We start from the raw sequence: 18,454 nt of genomic DNA on the forward strand, positions 1-18,454 counted from the left end.
TTCCGATGAGCAGATAAATTATTTCAGCCCCTCTAGCATGTTTTATTTTTTAAAATGATGCAAAGTTAAGTGTAAAAGAAGGCCAATTTTAAAAGCTTTTTCTTCCTATTCTTTCCAGAAAAATGATAATTTCTCTTAAGAGTCACGCATTATTTAAACTAACATGATTCTTTTTGCATTTAGTAATCTTACAAGGTCTACTTAGGAGAAGTTATCATATTGTTATAGCTATATTTCTTGTTTCTTATTAAAATTATTTTTGAAGAAACTTTTACTTAAAAATATTTTTCTGTGTATTTCATTATATTAGGAAGAGGAAAATTAGTTTTCTAGCTTAGCAATGCAGCCTAATATAATTAGGTAAAAAGTTCATGTGAATGTTTCCTTACATACTAGTATTATTTTCTCCATGAAATATTAAAATTTACATGTCAAATCTCTGGGTTATGAAACTCTGATTGGCTTTTTGTGAAAATACATAAAAGTGACCAAATAGAAAGCAGAAATGAATGTTGATTTAAGTCATCTGAGATTCTTTTGTGTGTAATAACTATAAGACTGACATATATGGTGTTCTGAGCCAGGTACTCATGTTTTGTATAATTATTAGCAATATCGGCATGATTTGTGCAAATTAATAGCTTTGATTATTATTCTGTATTAACCTTAGTACCACTGCTACTTGAATAGCAGAACTAAGTTATTTATAATTTTCCTTTTTGAAATCAATTAACTCAAGGAGCATGAAATTTATTATAATGTTACTCAGTGATTATATAGTGTATCTATTGAATACTCCAAAAAGAGTCATGGATCAGTATTTAATTTTAAGGATACAGTTTTATGTAAATTTGAAGGATTTTGAAGAAGTTGCAATAGCTTTTTGCAGAATTTCGCTGTCGGGGCTGGGGATTTAGCTTAGCGGCATAAGCGCCTGCCTTGAAAGCAGGCAGTCATGAGTTTGATCCCTGGTACCGATAAAAACGAAAAAGACAAAAAAAAAAAAAAAAAAAAAAAAAAAAAAAAAGAATTTCCCTGTCGCTGTTTCCCCTTAGAGACAGTCTTGCTTTGTAATTCAGTCTGGCATTGAAGTAAGAGATTGCAGTAGTGTTTTAAAGAGTCTCTCTCTGTCTCTCTCTCTCTCTCTCTGTCTCTCTCTCTCTCTCTGTCTCTCTCTCTCTCTCTCTCTCTCTCTCTCTCTCTCTCTCTCTCTCCACCTCTCTGCCTGCCCCCCCCCCCAGACTGTCTTGCTTTATAATTCAGTCTGGCATTGAGCTGACTCTGTAGCCCAGCCTGGCCTCAAACTTGGAACAATCCTCTTGTCTCGGTCTCCCAGTACTTGGATTATAGGCATGCACTGCTTGCTTGGCTAGAATCTGTAATTTTTCTTTAAACCTCAGTATTTTTTTAAGCTATGAAATATTGATAAAATTCTAAGCAAACTTACAAAGGAACTTTTAGTAGAAATTGAAAAGTTTACTTCTAACAACTAATATACATGGCCTAGAAAAGAAAAATTAATCATGAAAGGGAAGATTAGCATATACTTCCTGACTTGAAAATTTGCTATCAAGTAACTATTACGAATACATAATGATATTAATGTAATTATAAAATGCAGTAGATAAATGACACTGTAGAATACAAAAATATCCACACACCCAGTCTATTTTCCATAATTGTAATACAAGTAATTTATTGGAGAAAGTCTTTTTTGACAAATGGTGTTAGGATACCTCTTTCTCTCCCTGCTTCTCTCTCTCTCTCTCTCTCTCTCTCTCTCTCTCTCACGTATATCTATATCTATATCTATATCTATCTGTATCTCTCTCTCTCTCTCTCTCTCTATATATATATATATATATATATATATATATATATTCTTTCTTGTGTGTGTGCCAGGGTTCTAACTCTTGACCTTGCACTTGCCAGGCAAGTACTTGTGCTGCTGAGTTAAATCCCTGCCCTCTTTTTTTTTTTTTTTTAAGTTACAAAGAACTAACTCCTACTAATGCTATGTAAAATAAGCTGACATGGCCCACAGACAAAAAAGCAGAACTTTTCATAGTTTTATACTGAACTTCCATTTTAAAGGTGAGAATATATCTTTGTAGATCTTGCATGGTTTCTTAGAATTGACCACAAAAGCATTAAACATGACAAAAATATACAAATACAATTTATATTATATGTTAACATCATTAACAAGATAAATATCAAACCATTTCTAGAATATAGTCTTAGTACATATGCCTAAAAAGCATTTGAATCTAACCTATAGAATAACCTCTAAAATCAACAGTAAAAACACAAAACATCTAATAAAAATGCGCAGAAAACTTTAATGTGAAGTTATTTTATTAAAATAGTATTTTTAAAAGCCAGTCAACACATGAAACTTGGCTAATATATTTACAGCAGTGCCTCAGTTTACGAATTTAATTGGTTCCATGATTCTGAGGGGAAGATGGCTGAGGTCATTTTCCTCACCTGGTGTGGAGTTTGCAGATAGATGTAAGCAAAACTTTGCCTAATGCTTCTGTTCATCGACTGAGTTGTTCATAAGAAGAAGCATTCATGAGTTGAGTGCAATTAAAGAAGTCAATAAACTTGGTGAACTGTACCTATTAGCACTTAAAAAATTTGTAAAAGATGAGTAATATTAAAAGAAGATTTGGAGAATTCATTGCGATTATTATCATATTCAACAGGCAAATGCAAAATAAAAATCCAGTAGCACAGTTTAATGCATCCAGGGTTATGTTTAATATTAAAGTGTTAATATCTAATGTTGCAGAGAATGTGGAGCAAGTGGAGCTCTCTTAGTTCTAGTGAGCGTGCACAGTGACTTGGTTACCTTGGAAACAATTTGGCAGTTTCGTTTTTTTGCAGTAGTACATGTTTATACTACATGATGTTTACATTCCTTATGGAGAATGGGTGCACAGGCATAGTACATTCTTTTCTTCCACTTTCCTAACCCTCTCTTTCCTTTCTGTCCATCTCTGGAACTCTTCACCTCTTTCTCTTGGACATGTTTGTAATGCATAGTGTTTACATGCCTTGTTTGGCATTTTCTTACAGTGTTCAATGTGGACCCATCCTATGATTTGGCAACTTCATGTTCTAAATATTTACCCAGAGACGTGAAAACACATGTCTACAAAAGTTTTATAAGAACATTTGTAGATGTTTTACTCAAAATAACTAACTCCTGAAAACACTGCGTCTTCCTCAGTAGGAAAATGGATAAATCAGTTGTGGTATACCCGAAATAAATCAGCAATAAAAACAAAGGGATTGTTGAAATAGACAATATGTGCTGAACTCAAAACATTACATTAGCAGCCAAAAGAAAGACACGAAAGAACACACACTGTACATCATAACACGCCAGCCAATAGAAATTAGAGCAACCGTTTCCTGTAGTAGATACCATTTGACTAGAATTAGGTATAGGAAAGTCTATAATGAAACATGGATGTTTTATGGTTTTATGTTATGTCTTTCATGATACAATTATGAATGTAAGCATATCAAAACACATCTAGTTATACAACTATTATCTGTAAATTTCATTGTATATAAATACTGTTCTCTCATTCTTCGCTCTAAATGAAGAAGGATTGGAGATTAAGAGTTTTGAGTTATAAACTGGTTCCCTACTCACTGTGAGACCTTGGGTATGTCTTGTGGGTAATAATAATTCTGACCTCATGGACTCCCTGTGAAAATCAAGCAAGGTGACATATGCAGAATGCTGGCCAGTAAACCCCATGATCATTATTATGAAAAGAGGACGTGCTTTTTAGAAAGTTATAAATGATAAGTAGAATTTATGAATGGGGAATCAATGATGTGATCATTTAGTGACTGACTCCACAGCCTACACACTATTTGAAAGTGACATATAGTCCTATTAAAACAGAGCACTGAACCCACAAATTCACATGTGGAAAAAACCATAACTAATATGTATCTTTTATTGTGAAATGAACACAGATGCATCATAAGTGAAATAAATCAGATACGTGTAAATATCACATTGTCTCCCAGGTGTGAGAAAATGAAAGTGTAAATAAGAACCCAAACATACAATAGATACTATGAAAGAGGAAGAAATGGTTCAAAAGGAAAAGGGAATTAGGATGGGTTCCTCTCATAAAAAAGATGAATAAAAGGATCAAATAGAACCAGTTTTGTGAATGGGGAGACAAGGGACCTTGAAGGGAGGGGACAAGAATGGTTTAAAAAAAAGGAGGAAATGATGCATTGTGTGTGTGAGTCGAGTCCCCCATAATGAATGTGATCATTATATGAACCTAAACTGCACCAGTAAAAAAGAAACAGACAAAAATCGTTCAGAAGCTCATGCCCATCATGACCACTTTTAATACTTTTAACTGTTGCCCACGACAGCAAGGTATTGGAATTGCAGTCTTGGAGCACTGAATCCAACAACAGCAGAGATGCTCTTCCCCGGGTTTTCACTCTCCTTTGAGTCTGGGTTGGGCCATGTGACTTGTTCTGGCTGGTGGACTGCAAGGGGAGGGGACAGTCCCTCCTCAGTGCCAAGATAAGTACCAGCCCCTGTGTGGCCTCCATCTCTCCCTTCGCTGACAAGACAACCTTGGAATTGACATAAAGAAAAACATGATGCCTGTGTATTTGTATGGCCTGTACTAGTTTATCCTCCTCAGTCTTTCGAGATGGAAAACTAAGGGTATTGTGGGAGGAGAAAGAGAGATGATGATACAGGGAACTCTAACTAGTGAAAATGTTGGTAAAGCCATGCAACAGATTTACAAAAGAACCTGCAAGAAAGGACGGGGGTAACTTACAGCTGAGAAGGTCTGGGAAAGCTTCCTGCATATGGAGTCCTTCTAGCTGCCCTTAAAATTGAAATAAACCAAAGATAGAGAAAAATACCTTTGTCTTCAGCAAAAAAGAGAAATGAGAACTGCCAGTTTTCATATGAAAATGGATTTATTCTGACAAACATTCAAAAGAGTAAAAACAAATTGAGGTAGGAACCAGGTTTTTCCTCCACCTATTAGATTGGCCAAAATAAGCCCGATAACAGTACCAGTGACAGCCTAGGGCATGACAGTGTGGGCGACCTCTGGTGGAAGGATGTCTTGGTACATTTTTGAAGATTTGAGCAGTAAATATTAAAAGCCTGAGAAATGTGCTTGTTTTTCACTTAGTCATTTCACATCTACAGTGATTTCTCCCATCATCAATAATTGTATGCTGATAGTTCTCATGAAAAAGTAAAAATAGTAAAACAACTCACAAAACAGGAAATAGTCTAGTATCTATCAGGAAATAGTCTAGTCTAGAAGTTTGGTAAACAAGAAATGTATAGTGTATAAATGAAAATATAAAATTAAATGATAAAAATTAAATGACAAGTCCATTGATATGGAAAGATCTACAACATATAAATACAAGAGAATTTATTGACTGATTGATGGTTTTTTGAGATGGGATCTCTCTATGTAGCCCAGGCTGGCCTCAAACGTGTTATGGTCCTTTCCCTTCTGCCTCTCCAGTGCTGGGATTACAGGTGTGCATTATGGGTTTTATAATCTAATTTGTTTATGTTTAGAAGCCACTTACTGTGTTTTTCATATTTTATATTTATAGTTAAAATTCATAGAGTTGTATAATTTCAACCATGTTTGTATGTATGCTTTATATATATGTGTTGGACTTAACCAAATCTGCATTTATATATGTGATCTTTTCTGAATGTTTAGGTATCAGTTTTAAAACTTGATGAGTTTTATAAGAATTAGTTTTATAAGAATTTTATAAGAATTAGTTTTATTAAACATTAAGTCAATTCATGTTCTTACTAACCTCTATAACATTGATGAAGTAAATACTTGGATTTTTAATGTGTAGTCATGCACTAAGGGTGCCCTGGATTCAGAAGATAGAGCAGGAATAAGCAGGTGGCCTTGGGATACCTGCGGCAGTTTCTAGCAGAGCATAACTTGTTTTCCAGGCCAAATTTGAATAACAAACACATTTTGTTCAATCCGTACCACTTTACAAAAATGTGAACTGCCTACCATCCCTTAAAATTGGGATTTTTTTAATATAAAAATTCAGATTCTTGACCTCATCGTACCCATTTCGGATCTGACAACCTGGGTGGAAATTTTGATGTCCGCCAGGAAGTAATTAACCGGAAGTGAGGAGCAATTGCTCCTTTAGAGAACTTGCAGCGCTGAAAGGTTGCCAGCCTAGAGTTGACAGCTGTCTCACTAGGAAAAGAAAACAAATAGCAAAGCAAAAAGAGAAACTGCCCTTGGCACTGCGCTTTCGTTAGTAGGCACTAAGTATTTGCAAAAGAAGAAAACGGCCACCAAAAAAGCTACCAATAAACCAGAGAAGTTGGACGTAAAGAACTCTTGCCTCCCCTACAGTAGCTCTTCATAATGACCTCTTCCTTGTTCTTTTTATGGCATGGAATTACTGTGTAATTTTGCTCCTTTACTGTAAGTTCTAACCCTTGAAGTGGCCTTTTTGGGATACTCTGACGAATGTCTTGGAGTATTTCATGTGAAGTTTCTTCTTGAGTCAGAGGACGCTTCTGCCATTACTATTAAAACACAGATCTTTCTTTGATTTTTACAAAGGCTGAAGAGATCACTTTAACCATTGGCCAAGCATTTGACCTGGCATACAGGAAATTTCTAGAATCTGGAGGAAAAGATGTTGAAACAAGAAAACAGATTGCAGGGCTGCAAAAAAGAGTGAGTAAACTAAGCTTCTTGCTTGACATTTGTATCGTGTAAGTACAGGGAACTTTGCATATCATCAAACAAATTTAGGAAGCCTGCTATTAAGTTTTCCCCCACACTGATTGGAACTGATTTCACTGTGTTCCTATAATTTTTCATTCCTGATCCCCTGCACAGTTTTTAACTATTTTATATTGAATTCCCACAAGAACTTAGTGTTCTCATGTGACTTTGCTTCACTTCCCGATGCTTCTCATGGGGATCAGAGCAGCAGAAGCAGCAGATTCTGGGTAAGTGGTTTCCCATGCAGATCAGATTCCTTTGTAATTAAGTTACATCCTTTCTCCACTCTTCAAAATCATCACAGGCAAGTTTGACTGTCTTGTGGTTATGCTCCAAGATTACGGGTATGGCTTGCACAGTGCAGCAGGAAAACACACCAGTGACACATCAGGAACATCAAACTTGCACACACATAAAAATGTATTTCAGACGTATTATAACTTTCCAGTGACCTAAAATACTCCAGGATTTCCCAAGTTTTATCAAATAATTGTTGCCCCTGTGCACAAAAGTATAAAATTTTAAATAGTATCAAATGCTATTCATGCCTGCAGTTCAGTATGTAGCCAATCTTTACCAAGATAAAAACAAATGCTGAAAGTTATACAATGATGATTTGCTTTTTTAGATCCAAGACCTAGAAACAGAAAATATGGAACTTAAAAATAAAGTACAAGATTTGGAAAACCAGTTAAGAGTAACTCAAGTATCAACATCGCCAGTAAGTATATTGATTGTGTGTGTATTTCCCTCAAAAACAAGATGTTATGGTGCTTAGAGGTGTCTGGATCATACATTCAAAAATAACTTTTTTGAACAATAATTTAAAAGCATGGATAGATATGACATCTAGTAAATGACATAAATTTAAAAATTAGAATTACCTAGGCAGTGCAGATGAAAGCTGTTTTCTCTTGTTACTCTTTCTCGTAGTGTTTCAATCCTCGTTGGTCTTAAGGTTTCATATATTTTTCTCCTTGAGGCATATTCTTCCTTTCATCCCTATTGATTATCGTTTAGTGAGATTAGGTGGAATGGCCCATGCCTGGCTACTCCAAAGCACTGAACTTCGTTGTAGGAAATGAACTGGTAGCTGTATTGAATATGGTTTCTTGTGTTACATAGCAAGGGTTCCCACTGGAGTGAAGTCATTTGTTTCTGACATTAAAATGAATGGTTATCTCTGTAGGCAACACATACATTTACAATTAAATTATTTCTGGCCAGTCAAAGTTTAGAAATCTTTTTTTTTTCCATGTATCATATATGACATTGATATTACGTGATTTGACAAAGGAGAACTTTTGGAAAGAGGTAAAACTTAAAATAGTATCTTTTCTAAGCCAATTTTATTCTCAACAAAGATCTTTTTCTCTATTTGAATATCTGTACTATGGGTTCTTTATTAATGAGTATACTTTACTATGCATTTAAAATATTTAATATGTAACTGAAGCACAATCATGGCTATGTAAAGTTTTCAAAGAATTTAAAAAATATATTTTTATCTATATATCATGCAACAATTTATCCGTTCTTTACTATGAAGCAGACTACTTCTGTAAGTTAGATTTAGGGCTGCAAACTTGGCACACCCTGGAAATAGGTCAATTTTTTTTCTTTCTTCTGAACTCATTTTTAGTCCCAAGTAGAAAATGTGTCCCTTTAAGTATGCTTTTAAATTCCATTATAAGCTACTCTGTGAAACAAACTGATAATATAAGGAGAATTTACATTCTCAAGGCATCTTAAGAGGGCAGCAGTTTCTAGAATTCATCACGTGGGCTTGGGTTGTGTTGATAACGAAAGGTGGGTTACCATTTGGGGTGCTGTAGTCTCTTTCTTTGAAGAAGGAATGTCAAGGATAGACATTGCATTCAAGGGAACAATTTGGAGGCGCAAAAATGTTTAGATTGATCAAAATTCCCTCCTCCCCTTCTCTTACTTCTTAAAATTCCACTGAGATAGCAGTGGGGTAACTGAAAGAGGGTGAGTCAGGATTGGTGTTATGAGTGCCTGTTGATGGTCATTCTAATAACGGAGTCTGTATCAGAAATGGCAGAGGCCAAGTAGAGTGATGAGATGTCCTTGATTTAGTTTGACCATCTGTCTGGCATAGTATTTTATGCAGGAAGCATGAAAGTTGATATGTAAATGAAACTCAGAAATTCTCACCGGTTGAGTCAGTTATAAACAAAGCAATAAAATTATCATAATAGCCAGTGATTACAATGGATTGATTAGCTCTCAGGATGTTAGGTCATTTAATGCTTGTGAGAGGCATTGTGTTCATCTCAGTTTAAATCTGTTTGAAATTCTTCAATGACTACAATTAAAAGATTGATTAAAAAATTTTCTCTAAATCATTTTTTACATATATGTAGAAAATATTTGATCACGATGCACATAATTCAAATTATAATTTTGTAATCCATGTTCTTTGCCTTACTAATCTTTTTATAGTTTTTTAACTTCAAAAAATATTTGTTACACAAATTTTCCATTCCATAAGTCTTAGCATATGATTTTTAAAAGTTTTGCTACACAATTTCTTGAAGACCAAGCATGAAGGCATTGCACTAAAGAAAATAAGCGAGGCACAGAAAGACAAACTACTGCATGATCTCACTCATATGTTGAATTTAAAATGTTGATTTCACAGAATGAGCAAATGGAATGGTGGTCAGCTGGAACGGGGCAGAATGAAAGGTGGTGTTCATTAAGGTGGATTTTGATCAAAGGGCAGAAAAGTTTTCTTAAGGCAAGAATTAAGTTCAAGGTGCCTGATATGTATCTGATGCAGTGGATAACATCATATTAGCACTTGAAAATTTAAAAAGTGCTTTAATTGCTCTCACCACAAATCATATGTATGTGAAAAAATGAAATAGAAATTATGCAATTCTTTTTTTAAAAAATGAACTGCTAACAAACTATAGAGTTAAGAATTAATGCTTATGCTATTTTGAACGTAATGGGATGTATTAAGGCAATCATGGTTGGTTTCCTCTTTGTCTTGTTTTGAAGTCCTATAATGCTTTCATTCTTTTAATTGGTTTTATTCTGTTTTGTTTTGGTTGATTTTATTGTATGTGTGGTATGAACAACTATTTTGAAGAAAATGAGACAGGGTAACCATTGTTCATTTCCTACTATCTGGCTTTGAAGTCCTGTGATACTTTTGTTCTTTTGTTTTGATTGATTTTAGTCTGTTTTCTATTATTTGATCTCATTGTATACGAGGGGATAGACCGCTATTTTGAAGAGAGCAAGAGACATTATGGTAACCACTGTTGATTTGCTGTTGTCTTGTTGTGAAGTCCTGTATTGCTTGCATTGTTCTGTTCTGATTTGCTTTATTCTAGTCTGTTTTGTTTTATTCTCTTAAAAAGAAAAGCAGTTAATGGTTAAAATGCAATCCATGGCAAATCTGATCATTTCAAATGGTTTTGAAAATATGGTTGCAGGCATTTATTAATATGCCTTTGTTACTTTTTGATGCTATTATTAAATATTTCGCCTTTCATTTTGAATTTTAATTACATAGCTATGAACTAATATAATACCAAGCACATATATGTTCATTTCATAACCATTAAAATAAACCTCCAAAGTTCTGATACAAAAAAATGTTTAAAAATAAATTCAAGTTGCCTGCATTTACTTAGTATGAAATGTTGCCATGCTTAAAAATGCTCACTTTTTAAGATTGGTTAACAGTTAAAACTACTGAAATTGAATTTAAAGAGCAATGAAAAGTATACAGTCTACCTTAAGTAACTAAAGTATAAATTTAAGATGTATCTCTTGCTTAATAGCTTGCTCCAGGGTATGCAGTGAAGCAGTTTTCTGTTAACCTAGAAAGTTTTCACGTATGTTCATTTTCATGACATTAGAATATTAATTTTACAGGACACAAAGCCAGAACACAAAGTACCTCCCAGAGTGCTGTTGTGCTTAGCAAGGAAAGTGCCCATTGCGTTTATAACTACGGAAATGAGACCTTGCAGGTTTTGTTTGTTTATTTTGGCCTCAGAGAACTGAAAAATAGAATACACCCAAACTGCTAAAGTGCTTGACAGTGCACTTAAGGAATCTATACATTATTTAAATAAATATAGAAATAAGGTACTAATCCCATTCTGCACATAGCAATTGCATTGTAGATAGGTTGCCTGTAAGCAGTGATGTACTCTGAGAGAGCCTTCAGGGATGTTTATGTGGGGAGGTGCCCCCTGGGTGGATGGCTCAGTGCAGAATCCTGAGGGCTTCTGAGTGCCACCCACTTGGTTCAGTCATGAGTTCTTTTCCTGGCAAATGAATCAGCCTTTGCTGGTGCCCAGCAGACGTATCTCTGTATTACATAGAGATGGTGGAAATCTTCACTGGTTTTAGAAATTGGGTCCTTATTTTAAATGCCCATTTAAATACACTGAGAAGTTTCCGTTACTTGGCTGTGCTGTTTGCTTTCTGCTCTGTTCTAGTGGTTTGGCAATAGATTAGAGGTTAGGTTTTCCACCATTTGGTACTAATTTTGTGGGAACAATCTGATTTCCATTTATTACATTCACATGGCAATGTTGCCTGTATTTATATTAGAAAAGGGTTTATTCTGCCCTCCTAGGCTCATGAACACCTCTAGAAGATTGTTCCATCATCAGATGTGGGCACAGCAAGTCAAATCAAATTGTTCCTTCTGACTCTTAAGTTGAGTACTTATGTTTTGCTTTGCTGACTGTAGAAGGTTTTAACCATATCAGACTATTGCCTCAAAGTTAAATGAGTAAAATTGTAGTTCTAAGGAATACTGGATGTTCCATTGCTGGGTAAAACAAATGTCTCCCTTTCAATTAAACCCAGTGTTAGATAAAATTCTACCTCTGCATAATCAACTGTGTGGCCACTGATTAGACCTCGTAAGACAATTATAACCTAAAATTTGTACCTCACTGTGGGTAAACAAGCCTGCTTATTTATTTTTCTCTACATTCTCAACTACTCTCAAGTCAAGACGGACAAGAACAGATTGTGAAAACTCTCAATTATACAAGCCAAATGTGAATCTTTAAACAAAGGCATCAATTTTAAACATGAACATTGGTTTAAGAACATTTGGTACACACAAGAAATGATTACCAGCCTGCAGCTTCACTTTGATAATTGCTAGTTGCACAGAGGATGATTGGAGAGAAGTAAATGCTGTCTAATGGGGAATAAATGTGTTTGCACTCAGTTCTGAATCCCCCAGTACCTGGACACGTCACTTAGCATTGTTTGCTTCTGTGATTGAGGAAGCCTGCACCCTTTTAACTTGGAAGCTGGGTATAAGAACTTTACTATAAATAGACCTCATTACTAAAAGTTACTATGGACCCACTGTGTACCTAGAAATCTGAAAAAAGACATCTCTGGGATTATAAATTCTAGCTTAGAAAAATAGTTACTGTAAACAGTTTCTTTTAAACAGTGATGTTGGAAATGAGTCAGAAGAATGAACTTTGAGAGGATGATTCAGCAGGCAGTCCTGAAAGATCTACTGGACCACTTGATTATCTTACACCATCTTGAGGGTTATTACAATCATCTGTTTTTTTACTAGAACATTTTAACTAACACATAAAAAACTAAATTGTAAATTTGTAACTATTCACTTCTTTTTCTTCAAATATATACAAAAAAAAAAAAAAAAGATCTTGAATCCAGAAATGGATGAAATGTGGAAGGAGGGAAAGAAAAGAAAATACAAAAAAGGAATTAAGATTTTTATGTGCCTTGCCAATTCCCCTAAAGAATGTACACTTCATCTACTAGACACATGTACTAATAATAAAAATAGAAAAAGAGCTTGCATCTTAATTTATTCCAAAAAATGTTGAGCCCCTACTATTTGAATAACAGATAAATCATGTCTAACCTGGGAGTTGCTTGTTTTACATTTAAAATGAGGCTGAAGGATTATATTGCCAGTGTAATTAGTAGCACAGAATACGGTGATGCTATAATCCTAGTATTTCAATAGGTATCACCACAGCGCTGGCTCTTTAATGTATTTGTTTTGTTGTTGTGTTGTTCGCAGTATTTCTTGGTGTGAATAAAACAGCTTGCGGGTATTTTACCTCGCTGTCTCTTGATACAAAGCGGCACCGTGTTCCAAATGCTCCCAGCTGCTAATTCCTGAAAGAAAGGGCCAAGAAACTACAACAGCAAATCTAAGACATGGAAATTACTATTGATATACCTTAATGCGATCACTTCTGTATAACTTGCATGCAGTTTTGAACACAGGACTCCGGCTGATAGAATAACTTAGATTCTGCCCACGTCCCTAAAGCTCATACTACTTGGAATTCTGAACATGAGGTGTTTCTTAAGCATCGATATTTGGTCTCTAGCCTTCTGTCAAGATATAAGTAAAAGATTCCACCCCAAAAAGATCAGACCATTTTTCATCTAACAAATGTGGTTTTTGTTTTTAAAACTGAACATCCTCAAGTAATTAAAAAATATCATCTTAAAAAAAGACAAAAAAAATCAAAGGATATTATGTACAAGTACAAAATCCATATGATGAGTAATGTGATTATTGTATCTACCTAAATGGTACCAATAAATTTAATTAAATTTAAAAAAATAAAATAAAGACTAGTTCCAAAGCCCAGAATCTAAGTTGCCCGGCACAAAATATTTAATTTGGTGGAAAAATACTATTGTACGGAATCAGACATATCTGAAATATTCACGTGTACTTACATGTACCAGGTTTAGAGTTCATTCTTAGAAGTAAGCACATTCCATGATTTGACTTCAGGTGTCAGCAGAGCTGAGGTAGTGAGTTAAGTATGCGTAAGTGCCAGGGAAGGTAGAAATGAAACCGAGAACCCATGCCAGCTTGGAGGACCGCAGATATTCCGTGCTAATCACTAGCTCTCCTGCACCCTGGCTCTCTAGGTTAACTCAAGAAAAACTCCAGAATTTTAGTGTGCGATTTCTTCATATTTAGCTACAAATAACAAATTCAGTATTTTAAAAGACCCATGTTACGCAAGCAAAAATTGACAAGTTACTGATGACCCAAAGGACACCTGTGAGAGCAATGGATTTCCTCAATTTTTCCAAATTGTTGACATAATTAAATATCTTAGCATTAGCATTTTAAAAATGAAAATGCTTTTAAGTGGCATATTTGAATATTTAATTATTTTCGTGTTAGAGTAAGTCCCCAATTTATAAACATTTGAGCTATGAACTTTCACAGATACCAACAGATCTCACATTGCAAACTTTCCTAGGTGTGAACAAGTTGGGGAAGGAGCTCAGTGTTTGGAGGACCCTGTCACAGAGGTGCGTTCCATACAGTGCGGTAGTGTAATTAAGACAGGATTGGTCAGAGCCCAGGACATCCAGAAGCCTGAGGAAAAGCAGTGGTGGTGTGGAGGGTCTGCGGGGGAGCACCAAGCAGCATACACTGCATATTTGTGTCAAAGATAAATAAAACTCACTTTGTGGGACTTAAGATCAAATCAGAAACATTCTCCCAGATCAGATCTTGTTCATAAATTGGGAATTTACTGTATATATCATCTTCATTTTTCTTGTAAGTGCAACTTCAAAAAGGAAGTAGTATTATGAAAATGTGCAGTATTAAAACTGTGATAAAAATACTAGAATATTTTTATGTGAGCTTATTTTGACATTCAGTTTGTTTTGAGGCATCTAGTCAAGATATCTGTGGGCCAGTTTATGCTGTGAAAGAATATGGAGAGTTTCCCCTCAGTGTTTAAGCTGAAGGTCCTCTAGATATCTTCCATTTCATATCTTATTATGCTTCACACGATACAGATGTCTCTGTATGATTACTATCCTATATTTTCAGTAAACATAATGCTACAGTAAATTACACAAAATGTTCACTATAGATAGCACTCTATTGTATTTTGTAGGCCATTTTATAGACACAAGAAGTGTACAATTCTAATCTATTATTAAGTACAGGGTAATCACCAGTGACAGAACTATACAGCAAGTTTACAGACTGAAGATATTATCTGTAGTACCAGTATGTAGATAGCTAAAGGGAGAGAAGTCAGTTTTGAGTTCAAGAGAGAAGTCGATATTTACAGAACTATACATGTGTATTAATAAAGTCTTACATTGCTAAGACCCTCAAAGATGTTGCTTTGACACCAAACTTTCCCCTCAACTTAGTTCTCTGGCTTTACCTGATTTCCCCTTTGCTTCAATAACTGTATAAAGAGGTGCTTGCAGGTAAGGGATAGTTCTCAAACTCGCTCCTTCTAATTCGAATTCTATTTTACTTACAGTGAAGTTTATCCACAGTCAGATATTTCGTGCCCTGCCTCTGAGTCCTCTTAGTGTGGGAAATCTGTACTGTGACTCGCAGCCCAGGCATTCAGCTGCAGACCAAAACCCTCTGTGTGATCTTTGGTCCCATCACAGGCAATTTCCAAGGCCACCACGCTGCCCTCCCCACTCCAGACTTGGCGTGTGGTTTGGAGGAGTTGAGTCAGGGCTCTGACTCCACTGTCAGCCTTGACCCTGTGCATGTCTGCACTCGCGGCCTTGATCTGCTGGCCTCCCATGGGGGCCCTTGGCCAACACCTCTTGTGTGATTCTGCCCGGACTGCTGTACTTGGGGCCCCAGGGGACACTTTTATCCTCTGAAACTTAAAAATCCATTCCTGTTCTCCTTTCAGTCTCTACCCTTTTCTTGTCTCTGGCCCTACGTCCATCCCCCAAACCTCTTTCGTTTGGGCTCCCTCAGCAGCAGGAAAGAGTGCCTCCCTCCACACCAACCCTTCTGACCTCTGCCTAGCACCGTGTCGTGGGAAAAATGCAGCATTATCAGAACAAGCAGCTTCTCTCTGGTCCCTTGTTTACAGTGTTTCAGTAAGCGAAGAAAGGCTTAATTGAGATTCTTGACAACTCTTTCTGTCCCCAAAACACCTTGCCATTCAGCACTGACTCCTTGTAGGGAAGAGCGTAATGACAGGAGTCTCATTTTTTCAAAACCAACCTTGCTTCTTAGCTCCTAGAGATGTAAGTCACACACACACACACACACACACACACACACACACACACACACTCTCTCTCTCTCTCTCTCTCAAAACAAAGCAGATAGGCATTAATTCCTTGTTCTCTATTATAATAAAAATACAATACTGTAGCCATTAATAATATTTAAAAAATGTTTTGGAGATTAAATTGAAAATAGCTAATGTTACTCTGTTGACGAATTCTGCAAAGCTTTAGAAGCAAGGTTTTAATCCAACCACAGGGACTTTCTTATTATTATTATGCTTTTTCTTCCTACCTTATTACACAGGCATCCTCTCCACAGAAAATCTTAGGCTTTCCTCATTTTCTTCTCTAATTCTCTGCCTCCCGGGTCATAATGAATGCAATCTTCTAGTTAAATATCTAAAAATGTACTATTTCCATGGAACATGATCAAACTAAACAACCAAGAATCTCAGGACAAGCAAGCGAAAAATCACCTTCAGCTGTATTGTTTTAACACTAGCAGGGTTATTATGAAAGTACCTTATCGTTTTCACAGAGCACTCTTGTGCAGATAAATTTTCACATGCACGTTTGCCCTCCCTGCACGCCTATCCTTCCCCTCCTCAGTGTTTTTCTCTCTCTGTCATTCCTTTGCAGCTGCGGCCCAGAATGTCTGACCGTGAGCTTCATGGGTTTCCGGGATGCCCATCCTCTTTCTGGCGTAGTACTGATGATCCATCTCCCTGTCTAAATATGTCTTCCATTTCTGTCACTCCTGTCACCTCGCCTGATTCCAGACTATCACTGGGACTGTTAATACCGCCGCCTTCTAAATACGGTCTTCCCACGCCTCTCAGTGAGAACAGCATCCCAAGACCTCATGTAATTCACAAAGCAGATAACCCTTTTTTATGAACCCCTTATTTTTTTTTTAACTATCTCAGAATGTGTTTTTTTCAGGTAGTGATAAAATGCCGATTTGTGTTGACCAAGTTCATGCTATCTGGAGTCTTTGTGTGCATTTTTGTTTCCTTATCAGAGTTTCAAGTAGAGAGTAGTGATCATGTAGAAATCCAAAAAAAAAAAAAGGTGAAATAGGGCAAGTACATCACAGGGCCGGTCAGCTATGGAAGTTACAAAATGATGTCTTCAGTGGTAGGACTAAAAACATTTTCAGTAGACTTCAGTGTTAAACAGTCTAGATTGACCTGTGTTAAGTAAATGAAATAAAAGTTAGGAGAGGAAGACTAGTATTTCTTTTAAAGGGCTTAGTCCGGAAAGAACAAGAAAGAAAGACAGAGGCTGGAGGAATAATAGAGACGGGGGAAACATTTTAGGTTTTGTTGTTAGTGACAGACAAGATTTGAGCATTTTTGCATACTAAAGAGGAGAAAGGTAGAACCAGAGAAGGTCCAGGGCTGAGATCAGTAGGACAACTCTGTCCTCAGCAAGAGGAGAGCAAATTGCTAAAGAAAGTAAGCAAATTGACAGACATTTCTTGAATAAATAATACACTGACAATCACTAATAGCAAATCCATCACTCTCCATTTAAGCCTACTTTTTCTCACCTCCCTTTATCTGTGAATCAGAAAAATAAATGTATTCTTATTACTCTAACTTTAAAAAAAGAAAAGAACTCTAACTTTGATGTGTATGTACCCTTCCAGCAATCTCTACATGGTTGTACCAGAAAAGTAAACTTTTCTTCTTTCCTCCTTGAAATGGGACTTCTCTATTAGATGGTTCTTAGATTTTACATGTGTTTTTTCTCTATTTGACAAAGTGATGGGCGTCATTTTTACATACTTCTTTCCACATTTTTATACAATTTTTATTTGTTTCCCTATAGTTATTTGGTACTGACCCACATTAGAGAATATAGTAATTTTTGTGGTATATCCATAATTATTTATTTTATTAGGTAGCTATCTATTATAGACAATACGATTAAATTTTTGTGAGAATGAAATATATTGCAATGAATAACAGTTGTTATTGTACTTACAAATAGGAGTCAAAATATATTATTTTAAAAATGTAAAAATGGAATTTCAATGTTTATAGGAAGATAAATTACATGTCCAGTTATTTCTGTGTAAAGCTTATAATTTCATGCAAAGTATATTATTGACAGCATGTTGCATATACATAAAACGCCAGTTATTTCTACATATGCAAAAAAACTAACATCTGTTATATATTAATCCAGAACCGTATTGTCATCATTTTTGCCATCATCTTTGAGAACATTTTTGTAGAAATTTTCTATTTCTCTCTTGCATGTGATGGTTTGGCTTAATGACTGAACCATTTCAATGATTAATTGGTAAATGTTATTGATCTAAAAACGGCACGCGTATATGATTGGACTGAACTTTGTGTTTTCTGTGCCTATGAAAGAGTTACATGATAATGTGTCCCCACGAAGAGGTTCTGCACTAATTCATGTTCTCTTCATTGCAGGCCGGCAGCGTGGTGCCCAAGTCACCCTCCACGGACATCTTCGATATGATTCCGTTCTCTCCAGCTTCACACCAGGCTTCAGTACCCACTCGCAACGGCACCCAGCCACCTCCGGTACCCAGTCGGTCTACAGAAATCAGTAAGCGT

General features: G+C 35.9%; 1 protein-coding gene across 16 annotated transcripts in view; it reads left to right on the top strand.

Moving 5' to 3' along the window:
• Gulp1 (GULP PTB domain containing engulfment adaptor 1) overlaps nucleotides 1-18,454 on the top strand; it is a 255,414-nt gene that overhangs the window by 223,172 nt on the left and 13,788 nt on the right. For 11 of the 16 annotated variants that reach the window (XM_063259425.1, XM_063259423.1, XM_013142555.3 and 8 more), the window contains 5 exons: nucleotides 6,651-6,767; nucleotides 6,965-7,045; nucleotides 7,447-7,539; nucleotides 16,500-16,724; nucleotides 18,308-18,446. In XM_063259425.1, the coding sequence (XP_063115495.1) occupies nucleotides 6,651-6,767; nucleotides 6,965-7,045; nucleotides 7,447-7,539; nucleotides 16,500-16,724; nucleotides 18,308-18,446 (655 nt within the window). The remainder of the gene's footprint in view (nucleotides 1-6,650; nucleotides 6,768-6,964; nucleotides 7,046-7,446; nucleotides 7,540-16,499; nucleotides 16,725-18,307; nucleotides 18,447-18,454) is intronic. The other 5 variants (XM_023561086.2, XM_013142559.3, XM_063259427.1 and 2 more) reach the window with 5 other exon arrangements.

This window comes from Cavia porcellus, unplaced genomic scaffold, assembly GCF_034190915.1.
Source record: "Cavia porcellus strain 051 isolate PalLab524CR breed Dunkin Hartley unplaced genomic scaffold, mCavPor4.1 scaffold_12, whole genome shotgun sequence".
Taxonomy (NCBI): domain Eukaryota; kingdom Metazoa; phylum Chordata; class Mammalia; order Rodentia; family Caviidae; genus Cavia; species Cavia porcellus.